The sequence below is a fragment of the Erythranthe guttata genome, chromosome 11, assembly GCF_056151865.1.
Source record: "Erythranthe guttata isolate IM_541 chromosome 11, IM_541, whole genome shotgun sequence".
NCBI classification, from domain to species: domain Eukaryota; kingdom Viridiplantae; phylum Streptophyta; class Magnoliopsida; order Lamiales; family Phrymaceae; genus Erythranthe; species Erythranthe guttata.
The window spans coordinates 9,231,580-9,253,955 of NC_142543.1; the positions used below are offsets into that span (position 1 = coordinate 9,231,580).

The 22,376-nt window shown below is 39.4% G+C and overlaps 1 protein-coding gene across 1 annotated transcript; it reads left to right on the forward strand.

Annotated features, from left to right (window-relative positions):
* The first annotated feature begins 34 nt into the window (after window positions 1–34).
* Window positions 35–22,070, forward strand: LOC105973550 (putative inactive purple acid phosphatase 1). The gene is made up of 13 exons (XM_088825873.1): window positions 35–58; window positions 207–258; window positions 647–789; window positions 887–1,092; window positions 1,211–1,336; window positions 1,508–1,679; window positions 19,632–19,769; window positions 20,232–20,347; window positions 20,973–21,138; window positions 21,255–21,322; window positions 21,399–21,464; window positions 21,547–21,671; window positions 21,909–22,070. The coding sequence occupies exons 1-9, from the start codon at window positions 35–37 to the stop codon at window positions 21,064–21,066; spliced, it is 1,071 nt and encodes a 356-aa protein (XP_088681999.1). The 3' UTR covers window positions 21,067–21,138; window positions 21,255–21,322; window positions 21,399–21,464; window positions 21,547–21,671; window positions 21,909–22,070.
* Window positions 22,071–22,376: the final 306 nt, after the last annotated feature.

The following is a 22,376-nucleotide window of genomic DNA, read 5'->3' on the forward strand; positions in this document are numbered from 1 at the left end:
CTCTATGATTCCATGTTCTCTTCTATATCAAAAAATGATGCTTGTTTATTTAGTACAGGTTGATACTTTTGAATTTTTTTTATTGGGTTTAAGTGTATCATGTTGTATCACTGTTATATACTTCGATTAAAAAATATCTGCTTCTCTATTTTCCGTTTAAATGAGACTATAAATTTGTGCATCATTATTTGCTATGTTATGTACAGGCTAAAATTCCTCTAGAAAAGGCGCACAAAGATTTTGCTGCTGCACTCAAAGGTATGTGCTTGTGAAATAGATAGATAGATTATTGATAGATATAGTGTTAACTGTAGCAGATGTAGCAGATGAAGAAAACCCAATATTTATCAATTATGTGGTGTTGATGAGGCGGTGAATAAAACATGTCTATCGTATATTTCTGTTTTTTTCTTACGATTTATTTTGGTTCGTTTAGGTTTTCGTATCTGTTTTGCTTATTTGAATTTAATGCCCTTTTGCTATTGAGATGTTTGTAGAAATTGTACTTAGTCCCGGTGAAAAAAAAAATTAGGGCGAACTTGTTCAAGCGCCAGGATTTATAGACCTGGAATTCTCATTAACTTAATGACCTCTTCTTTCTGTTACTCTATGTACTTTATTTGTATTGAATCTATTTTTTTTCAAGTTCCGAGATTAGGGATGTATAAATTGGGGCATAAATTGCTCAACGGTACGTATATCTGGAGTGGTAATTACCAGTTCAAAGCATCTCCGTATCCCGGTCAGAACTCTGTGCAACGAGTTATCATTTTTGGTGACATGGGAAAGGTTCGACTCGATTATTATAATTTAATTTACATTAATGTCACGTGATTAAGAAGTGTTCGTTTTTTTCTTCTTTTTTTGCTTCACTTTATAACTGCAGGATGAAGCCGATGGTTCGAACGAGTATAATAATTTTCAACGAGGCTCCCTCAACACTACAAAACAGCTCATTGACGATTTGAAGAATTACGATATAGTATTTCATATCGGAGATATATGTTATGCTAATGGATATCTTTCGCAGTGGGATCAGTTCACTTCTCAAGTTGAGCCAATTTCTTCGAGAGTACCGTACATGATTGCCAGGTGGATTATAGTTTTTTTTTTAGGGAATTAAAATTAATTGGTTGATATGATAATGCACGTAATTTAACCTTATTTTTTTTTCATGTAATATTGTTGTGGTTGGTTACGATATCTGCAGTGGCAACCACAAGCGCGACTGGCCTGGAACGGGTTCGTTTTATGGGAACATGGTTTCGGGTGGAGAATGTGGTGTCTTGGCTGAAACTATGTTTTTTGTTCCTGCTGAAAATCGAGCTAAATTCTGGTACGTCGAATATTTTATGTTTCGGATCAATTTTGTGTATTGTGATGAAATTTTGCAAAAAAAAATATCCAAATTGATTTAGTCTATAATTAGTTGACGAACCGTTTTTTTAGAATAAGTTATAGTAATTATTTAACCGAATTTGAAACGAGAGCTATATTCTTGTGGTAGGTACTCGACCGACTATGGAATGTTCCGTTTCTGTATAGCGGACACGGAACATGATTGGAGAAAAGGAACTGAACAATACAAATTTATCGAGCACTGTTTGGCATCGGTAGATAGACAAAAACAACCATGTCTAATATTCATTGCGCATCGGGTGCTCGGTTATTCTTCCACCGATTTTGTAACACCCCACGTGTTCAAAACACGATAATAAAACCTCTAGTCACGTAAATACTAAATTTTACCAAAAATAGGGCTATACGTGAATTATTGATATCCGAATTATTAGATATCAAATTTATTATGTGACCTTATGTGCCTATGTGTTTCGGAAATTTTGCATGCATATTAGAAATTACCATAATATATAATATATATGAATATATATATGTGTGTGCCGTGTATGTGTATATAATTAGGGGTGGATTATTAAATAATTAGAAAATAAATAAATGATTATCCTAAGCCTAGCCTAACCCCTATTAACCCAATCCTACACTCCATCTCTAGCATGCTTAATTAGAAGGTCAAGAGTCCCTCTCTCCCCCTCATTTCGGCTGCACCCAAACCCCTCTCCTTCTTCATTGTTCTTTCCTCTTTCAAACCACCGAAACCACCATTGATAGCAGCTCCACCAAAGCTCGAACCACCCCCAAAATCAGCAAGATACTTCTCAAACCAACAATGAGAATTCCCTATCTCACCCTTGCCCTTGAATTCTCCAAGAACACTATAAATACATGGTGCCCCTTCACGAATGAGAACACTTCTCACCTTGAAATCTACACCGTGTCATTCCACATTAAGGTAGCTTGGCTAAATCTGCAAGCTTGAAGAAGGTAAGAAGCTGCCATCCCAAGTTCTTCCACCTCTTCTTTCTTCTTCGTTTTTCCCCTTCTAACTTTCGGTTTTTCTTTGAAGGTTCCCAAGAACCTTTCCCCTCTTCATCTAGCCTTTTATTTCCTTTCTGTTTTTAAGGTAAGGAATCGAAATCCTTGCTGCAAATGGAGGTATCAAAGTATCAAGAATAAATTTCGAAATTAATTAAAAGACACCCCTAATTCTTGTTTTTGTGTTAATTCTTGCATTTACTTGTTTCTTTTTGTTAGTTCATATGATTTATGTTATTGCATGTATGATCAGAGGTCTTAAATGGTAGATTTGAGTTGATTACCTTCATAGAAGTTTCAGTTATTTCGAAAATTGTGAAGAAATTAAATTGGGAAAAGTTATGGGGTTGCATGTGTAAATCGGCATACTTTCGGGCCAGATCTGCAATTTGTGAGAAGTCAGATCCATATAAGTTTTCAAAGATGGTTTTTAGCATTTATTGAACTGAAATTCCAGTTTAGGAAAATATTTAAGAAAAAAGTAATTTTTGAACTCCTAGTGGCCTTGCATGTATGGATCTAAAAGTTTTGGGGTGGAAAATGGAATTTTCAAAGTTGTTGCATAAATTAAAATCTTAATTTCGTTTTCTGCATATTTTGAATAAAGATTTCGGATTTTTGGGGATTTTTCATGAAAAAGTGGATTTAGAAATCATAGTGTTGTTGCATGTGTAATTTGAAAGAGTTTTGGGGTAAATCTGTAATTTTCGAGAAATTGATTCCAATTAGAATTCCAGGTCTGTTTTCCAGCATCTAGTAAAGGGTAATATTCAGTTTTAAAGGGGTTTTACTAGAAAATGGAATTTGTGCATTTCAGAGGTCTTGCATGTCTAGATCTTGAGAAGCTAGGGTGAACTATGTAATTTCCGGAAATTCTGCATCAAATCACTTATAACTGAGTTTTCTGCATTAATCTGAATTTCAGTTAATTTAAGGGTCGATTTTCATGAAAGTATGAATTTTTGAACTTTAGAGTATATTGCATGTGTGAGTCTTGAACTTTGGGGGCAGAACTGTAATTTTCAAAAGTTCAGGGGTGTTGTGCTGAATACCCGAAACCTCCAAAACTAATATGGTTCCTTGATCCTAGAATTTAATTGAAATTAAGTAGCTTAAGGAAAGATAGAAGATAGGTTGATCCTTATTAGGTTTGTGTTATATTCTTGGGTGAGTATGTGTGAGTACACAATTTGATAATGGTTAATCTTTTGTGAAATATGTGTTTAATTGTCACTTGATTGATATTTGTGATGTTTTGTGGCTTTTATATTTCTTATGGGTTATTGTGGAATATTGATACCTTTATGTACTCAACCGAAATTCTAAATACTTCGGCCGTGCCTTTTTGTAATTAAATAAAATAAATTGGGGGATTAATGAAATACTTAGAAAAGATGAGAAAGGATACGGGGGGCCGGTATTCCAACCATAGATACTACAGTTGGGTGGTTTGATTCCACCAAAACGGGCTCAGAATAATCTTCTCATGTTCTAAGTAAAGAAGTTGATTTCTCATCGGATCCGATAAAAACGTTTCTATAGTTAATGAATTATATGTCCTAGACATGTAAATTGTGTTAAATGTTGTTGTACTTGTGATATTATTATATAGTATATGTAGTATGACTATATTTTAAATTCTCGGTATCTTTCGATAACCTTACTGAGCTTTGTTAGCTCATATAGATATTCTCCGTTTGCAGGTACTAGTACTACTCACTCCACCGGATTGGACTAGTCGAAGTTTCGAGAGGCCGACTCCGGGTTTTTGGTTCGTATGGAGGATCTACTTATTTTGCTTGTAGTGCTATCTTTTGTGTATATTGTCCTTAGGACAATTACTGTTTCTATAGTAGCTCATGTGTATTATTATCCGTGGTAAAGGAGACTAAGTCCTCCGAATATGGGTCCCTTTTGTTAAACTATGGCCCACTTATTAATATGTAGTTTTAATTATGGACTTTAACCTTTTTCTATGTTTTATCAAGGTGACACCACTTAAAAAGTCGATATTACGAAATTATTGGGTAGTTAGCCGTATACTCCACCCTCCCACTAATTCACTTCGCCGAAATATCTTCCGAAGCCGACTCCGTCTTTAAATTCTATGTCTCAAAGAAAAAAAAAAAATTATAATAATAATAATAATAATAATAATATGTAATCGGTTCACTAAACCCCTTGGAGTCTACCCACATACCCAAATACTTAAATAATACCTTTAAAGCTTCCGTGCATGGCAAACCCTCTCGGTTTGCTATACGATTACTAGGGGGTGTCACAGACATGGTATCAGAGCAAAAATTGTAGAAACTTTATACGAGCATCGAACCGGAATTCGGAAACCTCGAAGCAAGAAGACTCAGTCTGTCCGGTAATTATATGCTTACTTGTGTTTTATATTATTTTCTGTTGTTCTAAAAATTATTTTTGCAACACACACACTAAGACATGACAGGAAGACCATCTCGGAACACCGCCACCGCCAATAATCTCCCGGACACCGCTAACATTATTCTCGGTCTCTCAAACCTTATCCGCGAACAAGCGCAAAATCATCATGACCAGATCCAACAACTCCTTCAAAGCCAACGCACCCCACCTACGCCTCAGCCAAACCCCCAAAGCCTATACAAACGTTTCCTCCGTATGAAGCCCTCTGAGTTCCACGGTGATCCCGACCCGGTCGTAGCCGAGGAGTGGATCAAATCCTTGGAGGTGATCTTTGATTACATGCAAATGGATGACCGTGAACGGGTGCACTGTGCCCTCTTTCTTCTTCGCAACGAAGCCCGGAACTGGTGGGAAGGAGCTAAGGAAGGTGTTGAACTCGAGAACTTGTCATGGGAAGCATTCAAGGTCCAGTTCTTCGAGAAATACTTTTCCAAGGACGTCCGGGCCAACAAACTCAAGGAATTCTTGGAGCTCCGCCAAGGGGATCTTACCATGACCGAATACGTTCGGTTATTCGAGCGAGGATGCCTGTACGCCCCATTCATCGCCAAGGACGTTGAGGAAAAGAAAAATCACTTCACAAGGGGTTTACAACCCGAAATTCGAAGGGACATCCGCATGTCCGACGCCACTACCTTTCGCCAAATGGTGGACAAGGCACTAACGGCTGCTCAAGACGAAAATGAAATTCAGCAAGGGAAGCGATCCCAACCACCCACACTACGACCATGGAAGAAGGCCAACTTTGGGAATCATAAATTCAAAGGAAAGAAGGTCCAGAGTCCAAACCCTAGACCGGTAACACCGACGACCAAGCCAACTTGCTCGAACTGCGGAAAGGCTCACTTTGGAATCTGCGTAAAGGACACCGAATTGTGTTTTCGATGCAAAAAGCCAGGCCATAAGGCGAGAGACTGCCCCAGCGCTCAAACTCGAGTCCCCGGCCGCGCGTTTGCCATGACCCGAGAGCAAGTTCGTCAAGATCCGACGATGATCGCAGGTACCGTCCTTATTCTTGGAGAACCCGTGTATGCTTTGATTGATTCTGGTTCTACACACTCCTTTATTTCCACCAATGTGTGCGTACGTCTGGGATTAGTACCAACTCGAGTAAGCCACGAATATCGCATCTCTATGCCCTCGGGCGAAGAAATGATCACCGACAAAATAGTGGAGGATTGCCCTATTCAAATTCAATCCCAACCCATGGGGTTCGATCTCATCATCTTAGCAATCGAAAATTTTGACCTCATAATGGGAATGGATTGGTTGACCAAATTCAAAGCCCAAATCAACTGCGCCTTAAAAACCGTAAGCTTTTCTCTCCCAAATCACACCCTCTTAGAATTTCAAAGCGACGCCGAGACTCTAATTCCCATAATATCCGCAATCAAAGCCACCAAACTCATCAACAAGGGACATATCGGCTACCTAGTCGACCTTCTGGAGACTAGCTCAAAACCTCCACCGGTGATGTCCGAACTTTCCGTTGTCCAAGAATTCTCCGACGTCTTCCCCGATGACCTACCCGGGCTACCGCCCGATCGCGAAATCGAATTCGAAATTCATCTTATTCCGGGAACAGAACCAATCTCGAAGGCTCCGTACCGCATGGCTCCTGTGGAACTCAAAGAATTGAAGAATCAAGTTCAAGAATTACTCGATAAGGGTTACATCCGCCCCAGTCACTCTCCATGGGGAGCCCCGGTACTATTCGTTAAGAAGAAAGACGGATCTTTCCGCCTTTGCATCGACTATCGAGAGCTCAATAAGGTGACCATAAAGAATAAATATCCGCTACCCCGCATCGACGATCTCTTTGACCAACTCCAAGGGTCATCCGTCTTCTCCAAAATCGACCTTCGGTCAGGTTACCACCAACTGAATGTCAAAGAAGCTGATATTCCTAAGACAACATTCCGAACTCGGTACGGCCACTACGAATTCGTAGTAATGCCTTTTGGATTAACCAACGCCCCAGCAGCTTTTATGGATCTTATGAACCGAGTTTTTCATCAGTACCTCGACAAGTTTGTCATCGTCTTTATCGATGATATTCTTATATACTCCAGAACCCAAGAAGAACATGCCTCCCAATTACGAATAGTACTTCAAACACTCCGGGATCATCAACTCTACGCCAAGTTCAGTAAATGTGAATTTTGGCTATCCCGAGTCACTTTTCTTGGCCACATCATCTCTGCCGAAGGACTTTCCGTCGACCCCTGCAAAATAGAAGCAATCTCAACATGGCCAACTCCAAAGAATGTAAGGGAGATACGAAGTTCCTTGGCTTAGCCGGATACTACCGCAAATTCGTTCAAGATTTTTCAAAAATCGCATCACCCCTCACTCAACTCACAAAGAAAGGAGTCACTTACCGATGGACCCCAGACCGCGAGGCTAGTTTCCAAGAACTAAAGAAGCGTTTGACCACCGCTCCAATTCCGTCACTACCAGCAGGATCCGGAGGATTTGTGATTTATAGCGACGCATCCAAACTCGGACTAGGTGCTGTACTTATGCAGAACGGAAGAGTGATAGCTTACGCGTCTCGCCAGCTCAAGGAATACGAGAAGAATTACCCAACTCACGACCTGGAGCTCGCAGCAGTAGTCTTTGCACTTAAAAATCTGGCGTCACTACCTATACGGCGATAAGTGCACCGTGTACACCGACCACAAGAGCCTGAAGTATTTCTTCACACAGAAGGAATTAAACATGAGGCAGCGGAGATGGCTCGATCTGGTTAAAGAGTATGACTGCGAATTCTTATACCACCCCGGGAAGGCGAATGTGGTGGCAGATGCTCTTAGTCGGAAGTCAATGAACGCCCTAGTGGTGGAATCAGATCTCCGAGACCGCGTAAGGACAACTCAAGATCAGAACCCCCAACTTCAGAAGATTCGCACAAATCTCGAAGCAAACCCTAATTTCCGAATTTCCAAAGACGGATTTCTCCTATTCCAAAACCGCACTTGCATTCCCGACGATGCCGAAATTAAACGGCTCATATTAGCCGAGGCGCATCAGACTACATATACCTGTCATCCCGGATCAACCAAAATGTACCAAGACTTGAGGAAACTATATTGGTGGCCGAGAATGAAAAATGATATAGCTCGATTCGTTGCCCAATGCCTCACCTGCCAACAAATCAAGACTGAACACCAACGACCCGGAGGATTACTTCAACCAAACCAAATTCCCGAATGGAAATGGGAAGTGGTAACGATGGACTTTGTTCAAGGATTCCCAAGGACCCAGCGCGGATTCGACTCAATTTGGGAAATCATCGACGGGCTAACCAAATCGGCCCATTTTCTTCCAATCCGCAAGACGTTTAGCCTAGAAAACTCGCAGAACTCTATATGCGAGAAATCGTCCGACTCCATGGGATTCCGACGGCTATTATTTCGGATCGAGACCCACGATTCACCTCGAAGTTCTGGAAAAGTTTGCAAGGAACTCTTGGAACCAAATTATCGTTCAGTACTGCCTTTCACCCCCAAACCGATGGCCAGTCGGAACGTACGATCAAAACCCTAGAGGACCTACTTCGAGCCTGTATACTCGACTTTGGAGGCAACTGGGAATCTCGGCTACCGTTGATCGAATTTGCGTATAATAATAGCTTCCAATCATCAATCGGAATGGCGCCATACGAAGCACTTTATGGACGCAAGTGCCGATCTCCCCTTTACTGGGATGAAGTTGGAGAGAGAAAACTTCTCGGACCCGACTTAGTTCAACAAACGGTGAATCTAGTTCGAGACATCCGAGAAAATATGCGAGTTGCCCAAAACCGACAACAAAGCTACGCTAATAATAGGAGGCGAGATTTGGAATTCGAAGTCGGAAGTTTAGTATTCCTAAAAGTAGCCCCTTTTAAAGGAATTTTGCGATTCGGAAACCGAGGCAAACTATCTCCGCGATATATCGGACCGTTCGAAATACTCGAAAGAATAGGCAGTCGCGCTTACCGTCTAGCACTTCCGCCTAACCTATCCCGAATCCATAATGTATTCCACGTCTCCATGCTTCGCAAATACATTCCCAGCCCCGAACACGTTCTCAAGGCCGAACCTATTGAGCTAAATCCGAACCTTTCCTACGAAGAAAAACCCCTCCGAATTCTCGACTCCAAAACCAAGACACTCCGAAACCGCGAGATTCACCTAGTCAAAGTGCAGTGGCACAACCACACACCCGAAGAAGCTACATGGGAACGCGAATCAGAAATGAGAAGTCTCTATCCCGAATTATTCGGGACAGGTAACAAATTTTGGGGACAAAATTTTTAAAGGGGGGAAGATTGTAACACCCCACGTGTTCAAAACACGATAATAAAACCTCTAGTCACGTAAATACTAAATTTTACCAAAAATAGGGCTATACGTGAATTATTGATATCCGAATTATTAGATATCAAATTTATTACGTGACCTAATGTGCCTATGTGTTTCGGAAATTTTGCATGCATATTAGAAATTACCATAATATATAATATATATGAATATATATATGTGTGTGCCGTGTATGTGTATATAATTAGGGGTGGATTATTAAATAATTAGAAAATAAATAAATGATTATCCTAAGCCTAGCCTAACCCCTATTAACCCAATCCTACACTCCATCTCTAGCATGCTTAATTAGAAGGTCAAGAGTCCCTCTCTCCCCCTCATTTCGGCTGCACCCAAACCCCTCTCCTTCTTCATTGTTCTTTCCTCTTTCAAACCACCGAAACCACCATTGATAGCAGCTCCACCAAAGCTCGAACCACCCCCAAAATCAGCAAGATACTTCTCAAACCAACAATGAGAATTCCCTATCTCACCCTTGCCCTTGAATTCTCCAAGAACACTATAAATACATGGTGCCCCTTCACGAATGAGAACACTTCTCACCTTGAAATCTACACCGTGTCATTCCACATTAAGGTAGCTTGGCTAAATCTGCAAGCTTGAAGAAGGTAAGAAGCTGCCATCCCAAGTTCTTCCACCTCTTCTTTCTTCTTCGTTTTTCCCCTTCTAACTTTCGGTTTTTCTTTGAAGGTTCCCAAGAACCTTTCCCCTCTTCATCTAGCCTTTTATTTCCTTTCTGTTTTTAAGGTAAGGAATCGAAATCCCTGCTGCAAATGGAGGTATCAAAGTATCAAGAATAAATTTCGAAATTAATTAAAAGACACCCCTAATTCTTGTTTTTGTGTTAATTCTTGCATTTACTTGTTTCTTTTTGTTAGTTCATATGATTTATGTTATTGCATGTATGATCAGAGGTCTTAAATGGTAGATTTGAGTTGATTACCTTCATAGAAGTTTCAGTTATTTCGAAAATTGTGAAGAAATTAAATTGGGAAAAGTTATGGGGTTGCATGTGTAAATCGGCATACTTTCGGGCCAGATCTGCAATTTGTGAGAAGTCAGATCCATATAAGTTTTCAAAGATGGTTTTTAGCATTTATTGAACTGAAATTCCAAAATTTAGGAAAATATTTAAGAAAAAAGTAATTTTTGAACTCCTAGTGGCCTTGCAGGTATGGATCTAAAAGTTTTGGGGTGGAAAATGGAATTTTCAAAGTTGTTGCATAAATTAAAATCTTAATTTCGTTTTCTGCATATTTTGAATAAAGATTTCGGATTTTTGGGGATTTTTCATGAAAAAGTGGATTTAGAAATCATAGTGTTGTTGCATGTGTAATTTGAAAGAGTTTTGGGGTAAATCTGTAATTTTCGAGAAATTGATTCCAATTAGAATTCCAGGTCTGTTTTCCAGCATCTAGTAAAGGGTAATATTCAGTTTTAAAGGGGTTTTACTAGAAAATGGAATTTGTGCATTTCAGAGGTCTTGCATGTCTAGATCTTGAGAAGCTAGGGTGAACTATGTAATTTCCGGAAATTCTGCATCAAATCACTTATAACTGAGTTTTCTGCATTAATCTGAATTTCAGTTAATTTAAGGGTCGATTTTCATGAAAGTATGAATTTTTGAACTTTAGAGTATATTGCATGTGTGAGTCTTGAACTTTGGGGGCAGAACTGTAATTTTCAAAAGTTCAGGGGTGTTGTGCTGAATACCCGAAACCTCCAAAACTAATATGGTTCCTTGATCCTAGAATTTAATTGAAATTAAGTAGCTTAAGGAAAGATAGAAGATAGGTTGATCCTTATTAGGTTTGTGTTATATTCTTGGGTGAGTATGTGTGAGTACACAATTTGATAATGGTTAATCTTTTGTGAAATATGTGTTTAATTGTCACTTGATTGATATTTGTGATGTTTTGTGGCTTTTATATTTCTTATGGGTTATTGTGGAATATTGATACCTTTATGTACTCAACCGAAATTCTAAATACTTCGGCCGTGCCTTTTTGTAATTAAATAAAATAAATTGGGGGATTAATGAAATACTTAGAAAAGATGAGAAAGGATACGGGGGGCCGGTATTCCAACCATAGATACTACAGTTGGGTGGTTTGATTCCACCAAAACGGGCTCAGAATAATCTTCTCATGTTCTAAGTAAAGAAGTTGATTTCTCATCGGATCCGATAAAAACGTTTCTATAGTTAATGAATTATATGTCCTAGACATGTAAATTGTGTTAAATGTTGTTGTACTTGTGATATTATTATATAGTATATGTAGTATGACTATATTTTAAATTCTCGGTATCTTTCGATAACCTTACTGAGCTTTGTTAGCTCATATAGATATTCTCCGTTTGCAGGTACTAGTACTACTCACTCCACCGGATTGGACTAGTCGAAGTTTCGAGAGGCCGACTCCGGGTTTTTGGTTCGTATGGAGGATCTACTTATTTTGCTTGTAGTGCTATCTTTTGTGTATATTGTCCTTAGGACAATTACTGTTTCTATAGTAGCTCATGTGTATTATTATCCGTGGTAAAGGAGACTAAGTCCTCCGAATATGGGTCCCTTTTGTTAAACTATGGCCCACTTATTAATATGTAGTTTTAATTATGGACTTTAACCTTTTTCTATGTTTTATCAAGGTGACACCACTTAAAAAGTCGATATTACGAAATTATTGGGTAGTTAGCCGTATACTCCACCCTCCCACTAATTCACTTCGCCGAAATATCTTCCGAAGCCGACTCCGTCTTTAAATTCTATGTCTCAAAGAAAAAAAAAAAAATTATAATAATAATAATAATAATAATAATATGTAATCGGTTCACTAAACCCCTTGGAGTCTACCCACATACCCAAATACTTAAATAATACCTTTAAAGCTTCCGTGCATGGCAAACCCTCTCGGTTTGCTATACGATTACTAGGGGGTGTCACAGACATGGTATCAGAGCAAAAATTGTAGAAACTTTATACGAGCATCGAACCGGAATTCGGAAACCTCGAAGCAAGAAGACTCAGTCTGTCCGGTAATTATATGCTTACTTGTGTTTTATATTATTTTCTGTTGTTCTAAAAATTATTTTTGCAACACACACACTAAGACATGACAGGAAGACCATCTCGGAACACCGCCACCGCCAATAATCTCCCGGACACCGCTAACATTATTCTCGGTCTCTCAAACCTTATCCGCGAACAAGCGCAAAATCATCATGACCAGATCCAACAACTCCTTCAAAGCCAACGCACCCCACCTACGCCTCAGCCAAACCCCCAAAGCCTATACAAACGTTTCCTCCGTATGAAGCCCTCTGAGTTCCACGGTGATCCCGACCCGGTCGTAGCCGAGGAGTGGATCAAATCCTTGGAGGTGATCTTTGATTACATGCAAATGGATGACCGTGAACGGGTGCACTGTGCCCTCTTTCTTCTTCGCAACGAAGCCCGGAACTGGTGGGAAGGAGCTAAGGAAGGTGTTGAACTCGAGAACTTGTCATGGGAAGCATTCAAGGTCCAGTTCTTCGAGAAATACTTTTCCAAGGACGTCCGGGCCAACAAACTCAAGGAATTCTTGGAGCTCCGCCAAGGGGATCTTACCATGACCGAATACGTTCGGTTATTCGAGCGAGGATGCCTGTACGCCCCATTCATCGCCAAGGACGTTGAGGAAAAGAAAAATCACTTCACAAGGGGTTTACAACCCGAAATTCGAAGGGACATCCGCATGTCCGACGCCACTACCTTTCGCCAAATGGTGGACAAGGCACTAACGGCTGCTCAAGACGAAAATGAAATTCAGCAAGGGAAGCGATCCCAACCACCCACACTACGACCATGGAAGAAGGCCAACTTTGGGAATCATAAATTCAAAGGAAAGAAGGTCCAGAGTCCAAACCCTAGACCGGTAACACCGACGACCAAGCCAACTTGCTCGAACTGCGGAAAGGCTCACTTTGGAATCTGCGTAAAGGACACCGAATTGTGTTTTCGATGCAAAAAGCCAGGCCATAAGGCGAGAGACTGCCCCAGCGCTCAAACTCGAGTCCCCGGCCGCGCGTTTGCCATGACCCGAGAGCAAGTTCGTCAAGATCCGACGATGATCGCAGGTACCGTCCTTATTCTTGGAGAACCCGTGTATGCTTTGATTGATTCTGGTTCTACACACTCCTTTATTTCCACCAATGTGTGCGTACGTCTGGGATTAGTACCAACTCGAGTAAGCCACGAATATCGCATCTCTATGCCCTCGGGCGAAGAAATGATCACCGACAAAATAGTGGAGGATTGCCCTATTCAAATTCAATCCCAACCCATGGGGTTCGATCTCATCATCTTAGCAATCGAAAATTTTGACCTCATAATGGGAATGGATTGGTTGACCAAATTCAAAGCCCAAATCAACTGCGCCTTAAAAACCGTAAGCTTTTCTCTCCCAAATCACACCCTCTTAGAATTTCAAAGCGACGCCGAGACTCTAATTCCCATAATATCCGCAATCAAAGCCACCAAACTCATCAACAAGGGACATATCGGCTACCTAGTCGACCTTCTGGAGACTAGCTCAAAACCTCCACCGGTGATGTCCGAACTTTCCGTTGTCCAAGAATTCTCCGACGTCTTCCCCGATGACCTACCCGGGCTACCGCCCGATCGCGAAATCGAATTCGAAATTCATCTTATTCCGGGAACAGAACCAATCTCGAAGGCTCCGTACCGCATGGCTCCTGTGGAACTCAAAGAATTGAAGAATCAAGTTCAAGAATTACTCGATAAGGGTTACATCCGCCCCAGTCACTCTCCATGGGGAGCCCCGGTACTATTCGTTAAGAAGAAAGACGGATCTTTCCGCCTTTGCATCGACTATCGAGAGCTGAATAAGGTGACCATAAAGAATAAATATCCGCTACCCCGCATCGACGATCTCTTTGACCAACTCCAAGGGTCATCCGTCTTCTCCAAAATCGACCTTCGGTCAGGTTACCACCAACTGAAAGTCAAAGAAGCTGATATTCCTAAGACAACATTCCGAACTCGGTACGGCCACTACGAATTCGTAGTAATGCCTTTTGGATTAACCAACGCCCCAGCAGCTTTTATGGATCTTATGAACCGAGTTTTTCATCAGTACCTCGACAAGTTTGTCATCGTCTTTATCGATGATATTCTTATATACTCCAGAACCCAAGAAGAACATGCCTCCCAATTACGAATAGTACTTCAAACACTCCGGGATCATCAACTCTACGCCAAGTTCAGTAAATGTGAATTTTGGCTATCCCGAGTCACTTTTCTTGGCCACATCATCTCTGCCGAAGGACTTTCCGTCGACCCCTGCAAAATAGAAGCAATCTCAACATGGCCAACTCCAAAGAATGTAAGGGAGATACGAAGTTCCTTGGCTTAGCCGGATACTACCGCAAATTCGTTCAAGATTTTTCAAAAATCGCATCACCCCTCACTCAACTCACAAAGAAAGGAGTCACTTACCGATGGACCCCAGACCGCGAGGCTAGTTTCCAAGAACTAAAGAAGCGTTTGACCACCGCTCCAATTCCGTCACTACCAGCAGGATCCGGAGGATTTGTGATTTATAGCGACGCATCCAAACTCGGACTAGGTGCTGTACTTATGCAGAACGGAAGAGTGATAGCTTACGCGTCTCGCCAGCTCAAGGAATACGAGAAGAATTACCCAACTCACGACCTGGAGCTCGCAGCAGTAGTCTTTGCACTTAAAAATCTGGCGTCACTACCTATACGGCGATAAGTGCACCGTGTACACCGACCACAAGAGCCTGAAGTATTTCTTCACACAGAAGGAATTAAACATGAGGCAGCGGAGATGGCTCGATCTGGTTAAAGAGTATGACTGCGAATTCTTATACCACCCCGGGAAGGCGAATGTGGTGGCAGATGCTCTTAGTCGGAAGTCAATGAACGCCCTAGTGGTGGAATCAGATCTCCGAGACCGCGTAAGGACAACTCAAGATCAGAACCCCCAACTTCAGAAGATTCGCACAAATCTCGAAGCAAACCCTAATTTCCGAATTTCCAAAGACGGATTTCTCCTATTCCAAAACCGCACTTGCATTCCCGACGATGCCGAAATTAAACGGCTCATATTAGCCGAGGCGCATCAGACTACATATACCTGTCATCCCGGATCAACCAAAATGTACCAAGACTTGAGGAAACTATATTGGTGGCCGAGAATGAAAAATGATATAACTCGATTCGTTGCCCAATGCCTCACCTGCCAACAAATCAAGACTGAACACCAACGACCCGGAGGATTACTTCAACCAAACCAAATTCCCGAATGGAAATGGGAAGTGGTAACGATGGACTTTGTTCAAGGATTCCCAAGGACCCAGCGCGGATTCGACTCAATTTGGGCAATCATCGACGGGCTAACCAAATCGGCCCATTTTCTTCCAATCCGCAAGACGTTTAGCCTAGAAAACTCGCAGAACTCTATATGCGAGAAATCGTCCGACTCCATGGGATTCCGACGGCTATTATTTCGGATCGAGACCCACGATTCACCTCGAAGTTCTGGAAAAGTTTGCAAGGAACTCTTGGAACCAAATTATCGTTCAGTACTGCCTTTCACCCCCAAACCGATGGCCAGTCGGAACGTACAATCAAAACCCTAGAGGACCTACTTCGAGCCTGTATACTCGACTTTGGAGGCAACTGGGAATCTCGGCTACCGTTGATCGAATTTGCGTATAATAATAGCTTCCAATCATCAATCGGAATGGCGCCATACGAAGCACTTTATGGACGCAAGTGCCGATCTCCCCTTTACTGGGATGAAGTTGGAGAGAGAAAACTTCTCGGACCCGACTTAGTTCAACAAACGGTGAATCTAGTTCGAGACATCCGAGAAAATATGCGAGTTGCCCAAAACCGACAACAAAGCTACGCTAATAATAGGAGGCGAGATTTGGAATTCGAAGTCGGAAGTTTAGTATTCCTAAAAGTAGCCCCTTTTAAAGGAATTTTGCGATTCGGAAACCGAGGCAAACTATCTCCGCGATATATCGGACCGTTCGAAATACTCGAAAGAATAGGCAGTCGCGCTTACCGTCTAGCACTTCCGCCTAACCTATCCCGAATCCATAATGTATTCCACGTCTCCATGCTTCGCAAATACATTCCCAGCCCCGAACACGTTCTCAAGGCCGAACCTATTGAGCTAAATCCGAACCTTTCCTACGAAGAAAAACCCCTCCGAATTCTCGACTCCAAAACCAAGACACTCCGAAACCGCGAGATTCACCTAGTCAAAGTGCAGTGGCACAACCACACACCCGAAGAAGCTACATGGGAACGCGAATCAGAAATGAGAAGTCTCTATCCCGAATTATTCGGGACAGGTAACAAATTTTGGGGACAAAATTTTTAAAGGGGGGAAGATTGTAACACCCCACGTGTTCAAAACACGATAATAAAACCTCTAGTCACGTAAATACTAAATTTTACCAAAAATAGGGCTATACGTGAATTATTGATATCCGAATTATTAGATATCAAATTTATTACGTGACCTAATGTGCCTATGTGTTTCGGAAATTTTGCATGCATATTAGAAATTACCATAATATATAATATATATGAATATATATATGTGTGTGCCGTGTATGTGTATATAATTAGGGGTGGATTATTAAATAATTAGAAAATAAATAAATGATTATCCTAAGCCTAGCCTAACCCCTATTAACCCAATCCTACACTCCATCTCTAGCATGCTTAATTAGAAGGTCAAGAGTCCCTCTCTCCCCCTCATTTCGGCTGCACCCAAACCCCTCTCCTTCTTCATTGTTCTTTCCTCTTTCAAACCACCGAAACCACCATTGATAGCAGCTCCACCAAAGCTCGAACCACCCCCAAAATCAGCAAGATACTTCTCAAACCAACAATGAGAATTCCCTATCTCACCCTTGCCCTTGAATTCTCCAAGAACACTATAAATACATGGTGCCCCTTCACGAATGAGAACACTTCTCACCTTGAAATCTACACCGTGTCATTCCACATTAAGGTAGCTTGGCTAAATCTGCAAGCTTGAAGAAGGTAAGAAGCTGCCATCCCAAGTTCTTCCACCTCTTCTTTCTTCTTCGTTTTTCCCCTTCTAACTTTCGGTTTTTCTTTGAAGGTTCCCAAGAACCTTTCCCCTCTTCATCTAGCCTTTTATTTCCTTTCTGTTTTTAAGGTAAGGAATCGAAATCCCTGCTGCAAATGGAGGTATCAAAGTATCAAGAATAAATTTCGAAATTAATTAAAAGACACCCCTAATTCTTGTTTTTGTGTTAATTCTTGCATTTACTTGTTTCTTTTTGTTAGTTCATATGATTTATGTTATTGCATGTATGATCAGAGGTCTTAAATGGTAGATTTGAGTTGATTACCTTCATAGAAGTTTCAGTTATTTCGAAAATTGTGAAGAAATTAAATTGGGAAAAGTTATGGGGTTGCATGTGTAAATCGGCATACTTTCGGGCCAGATCTGCAATTTGTGAGAAGTCAGATCCATATAAGTTTTCAAAGATGGTTTTTAGCATTTATTGAACTGAAATTCCAGATTTAGGAAAATATTTAAGAAAAAAGTAATTTTTGAACTCCTAGTGGCCTTGCATGTATGGATCTAAAAGTTTTGGGGTGGAAAATGGAATTTTCAAAGTTGTTGCATAAATTAAAATCTTAATTTCGTTTTCTGCATATTTTGAATAAAGATTTCGGATTTTTGGGGATTTTTCATGAAAAAGTAGATTTAGAAATCATAGTGTTGTTGCATGTGTAATTTGAAAGAGTTTTGGGGTAAATCTGTAATTTTCGAGAAATTGATTCCAATTAGAATTCCAGGTCTGTTTTCCAGCATCTAGTAAAGGGTAATATTCAGTTTTTAAGGGGTTTTACTAGAAAATGGAATTTGTGCATTTCAGAGGTCTTGCATGTCTAGATCTTGAGAAGCTAGGGTGAACTATGTAATTTCCGGAAATTCTGCATCAAATCACTTATAACTGAGTTTTCTGCATTAATCTGAATTTCAGTTAATTTAAGGGTCGATTTTCATGAAAGTATGAATTTTTGAACTTTAGAGTATATTGCATGTGTGAGTCTTGAACTTTGGGGGCAGAACTGTAATTTTCAAAAGTTCAGGGGTGTTGTGCTGAATACCCGAAACCTCCAAAACTAATATGGTTCCTTGATCCTAGAATTTAATTGAAATTAAGTAGCTTAAGGAAAGATAGAAGATAGGTTGATCCTTATTAGGTTTGTGTTATATTCTTGGGTGAGTATGCGTGAGTACACAATTTGATAATGGTTAATCTTTTGTGAAATATGTGTTTAATTGTCACTTGATTGATATTTGTGATGTTTTGTGGCTTTTATATTTCTTATGGGTTATTGTGGAATATTGATACCTTTATGTACTCAACCGAAATTCTAAATACTTCGGTCGTGCCTTTTTGTAATTAAATAAAATAAATTGGGGGATTAATGAAATACTTAGAAAAGATGAGAAAGGATACGGGGGGCCGGTATTCCAACCATAGATACTACAGTTGGGTGGTTTGATTCCACCAAAACGGGCTCAGAATAATCTTCTCATGTTCTAAGTAAAGAAGTTGATTTCTCATCGGATCCGATAAAAACGTTTCTATAGTTAATGAATTATATGTCCTAGACATGTAAATTGTGTTAAATGTTGTTGTACTTGTGATATTATTATATAGTATATGTAGTATGACTATATTTTAAATTCTCGGTATCTTTCGATAACCTTACTGAGCTTTGTTAGCTCATATAGATATTCTCCGTTTGCAGGTACTAGTACTACTCACTCCACCGGATTGGACTAGTCGAAGTTTCGAGAGGCCGACTCCGGGTTTTTGGTTCGTATGGAGGATCTACTTATTTTGCTTGTAGTGCTATCTTTTGTGTATATTGTCCTTAGGACAATTACTGTTTCTATAGTAGCTCATGTGTATTATTATCCGTGGTAAAGGAGACTAAGTCCTCCGAATATGGGTCCCTTTTGTTAAACTATGGCCCACTTATTAATATGTAGTTTTAATTATGGACTTTAACCTTTTTCTATGTTTTATCAAGGTGACACCACTTAAAAAGTCGATATTACGAAATTATTGGGTAGTTAGCCGTATACTCCACCCTCCCACTAATTCACTTCGCCGAAATATCTTCCGAAGCCGACTCCGTCTTTAAATTCTAAGTCTCAAAGAAAAAAAAAAATAATAATAATAATAATAATATGTAATCGGTTCACTAAACCCCTTGGAGTCTACCCACATACCCAAATACTTAAATAATACCTTTAAAGCTTCCGTGCATGGCAAACCCTCTCGGTTTGCTATACGATTACTAGGGGGTGTCACAGATTTTTACGCAAACGAGGGCTCCTTTGCTGAACCAATGGGAAGAGACGACCTTCAAAAACTATGGCAGAAGTATAAAGTTGACATTGCTTTTTACGGGCACGCTCACAGTTACGAACGGACTTGTCCTATTTACCAGGTAATAAGTTTTAATTTAATCTCTTATTCCATTTTCTGCTGATTCTGATAAATCCGATCCAAAAAATTCCGATTTTGGAAGAATATTTTCATTCTGCATTCCGAAAGTTCCGATTTCCGATTTTTTTGATTTCTGTTTTGAAACGAGGTTGGAATACACATTAGATTTCAATTTCCAAAAATATTTTGAAAAATTCCGTTTGCCCCCCTGGAAATTACACTTCTAATATCAATATTATTATGTATTTTGCACTATATTTAACCATTCCGCCGATTCAATTCGAAAGTTTCCAATTTCAGAACAATTCTTTTCTTTCCAATTTACGATTTCCGTATTTTTTACAAACCAATACGATTGACATTATACTGTGAAAAAGGTAAGTGGAGAATCTATTTCTCAAATTTTCTCATCAAATCGAAATCGTTTAATACAATTGACCGTTTATCTCTTTTGTTGGTGTAGAACATATGTACGAGCAACGAGAAGCATTATTACAAGGGTAGCTTAAACGGAACCATACACGTGGTGGCTGGAGGAGGAGGTGCCAGCCTGTCGGATTTCTCGACTTTCACACCAAGGTGGAGTCTTTTCTGAGATTCCGATTACGGATTTGTGAAGTTGACTGCGTTTGACCATTCGAATTTGTTGCTCGAGTACAAAAAGAGCAGCAATGGAGAGGTTTACGACTCGTTGAGAATATCGCGCGATTATAGAGATATATTGGCTTGTGCTGTAGATAGCTGACCAAGTGTCACCCTTGCTTCTTGATTGTCATCTCAATTTTTTACACTGTTTTCTCAGTTCAATGCAATAAAATAATTTTTTTAAACCTATTTTACTCTCTCTCTCTCCATGAATTAATTTGCTTTTTTATCATGTCATTTGATATTTTATACATAATATTAAATTTTTATTTACATTAATTAGATTTAAAATACATTATATTTATATATGAAAATACTGATATATTGTTGGAAAAAATTCAGAACTTTTGGAGTTCAGTAAAAAAAAGAGATATGCATTGGACACTAAATTTACTTGTTTTACTGATTCTTTCAATTTTCTTTCATTAATTTACTGAAAAACTCATGTTAAATCCTTGTTAAGCGTACTGATTCTAATTACATATCTATCATGTCTGTGCTTTTTTCTTTTGTTTTCGTTTAGAATTTTTGTAGTTCTGATTCTAATTTGGTGGGTCAGTTTCAGATTTGCAAATTGCCCCGTAAAAGGGGCTTCAAGACTGTGTTTATTAGAGGAGGGTCTGCTGGTTCTGCCCAACGACCACCTCTACTAGCCACCTACAATTTGTTGCCAGCAAATTTATTATATTGTTCATGCATTTGGTTTTTTCTCTGATGATACTACGGTACGGTACACAATTAAAAAAATATGTACCATCTTATACTACATATGACCGTTTTAAAGGGGAAAAATATCTTATTTTTCTTTATAATCATTTATGAATATTGTTAATCCTTGCAGCTCAAAGACAAATTGGAGAAACGTCGCTTAATGAAATGAGCTCGAGATCCCACCATATTATTAGATTGGTATATTGTGATTTTATTTAATTTATTGTTTATTTATTCAATAACTTTTGTTAATGAACAATGTGGTTTGTCGCAGACTATTGAAAGCTGTTCTCGTGACTTTTTAGGAACGGACAATGCGAGCACTCTTACAGCTGCTGTGGTATGGAATTTATCTAATAACAAAAAAATAATTGTATAACATTATTTAATGTTTTTTAATCGGAAATTAATTTTATCGACAGAATTTTGTCGATTTGGCTGGAAGTGAACGAGCATCTCAATCGTTATCAGCTGGCACAAGGTTAAAAGAAGGCTGTCATATTAACCGTAGTTTGCTTACACTTGGAACTATTATTCGTAAGCTGAGGTAAAGATCACATTTTTATCAATATATCGTATTCTTTTTTTACGGATTTAATTAAAATAAACGAACCCCAGTTCAGATTTAGTTTTTTGTAGACGTATTATTTGGTCTTTGAATGTTGTTGTCTTCGTCCATTTGCGTTCGCATGATTAATATATGCTTAGATTTTGGGCGTTATAGTTAATGTTCTAATTTTTCTTACATAAAAAGTCTGTTACATGAATAAATTTATACTTGCAGGTCTAAGAACTGCACAACTTATCCAGAATTTGAGATTTCAATAGATGAGCATGGTGCTATTATCGTGCTTGGGCTAAAATACCAAATTGTTGTTTCCAAAGTCATCATCATGTGATGGGATTTTTGCAATAACTTAATATTCTCTTTTGCAAGATTTAGTAGACTATTTTATATTTTCTTTTGCATAACAAAGTGATTTCCAGAAATTACAAATTGACCCCCACTTGGGGAGCCATTACCTGTTTAAGGACCAAAATTAAAATAAAATATATAATATAGGGGCCAAAACTCTAATTATCCCAAATTTATTATAAATAATATAATGAATTAAAGTTTTCTTACAAAATTCGTAATATCGACCCTCAAATCTTATGATTTACGAGTCAAATCTTACGATTCAATTTATTCATACGTAAGTCGATTTAAATGCTAAAAGAAATCTTAAATATCAACAAATCGATCACATTT

Excerpts from the sequence above, each read along its gene's own strand:
- LOC105973550 (XM_088825873.1), top strand. The coding sequence starts at position 35 with ATGATGCTTGTTTATTTAGTACAG. Across the intron at positions 1,680-19,631 it reads TGCTCGGTTATTCTTCCACC|GATTTTTACGCAAACGAGGG; the intron begins GATTTTGTAACA and ends GGGGGTGTCACA. Across the intron at positions 20,348-20,972 it reads TTCTCGACTTTCACACCAAG|TTTCAGATTTGCAAATTGCC; the intron begins GTGGAGTCTTTT and ends TTGGTGGGTCAG.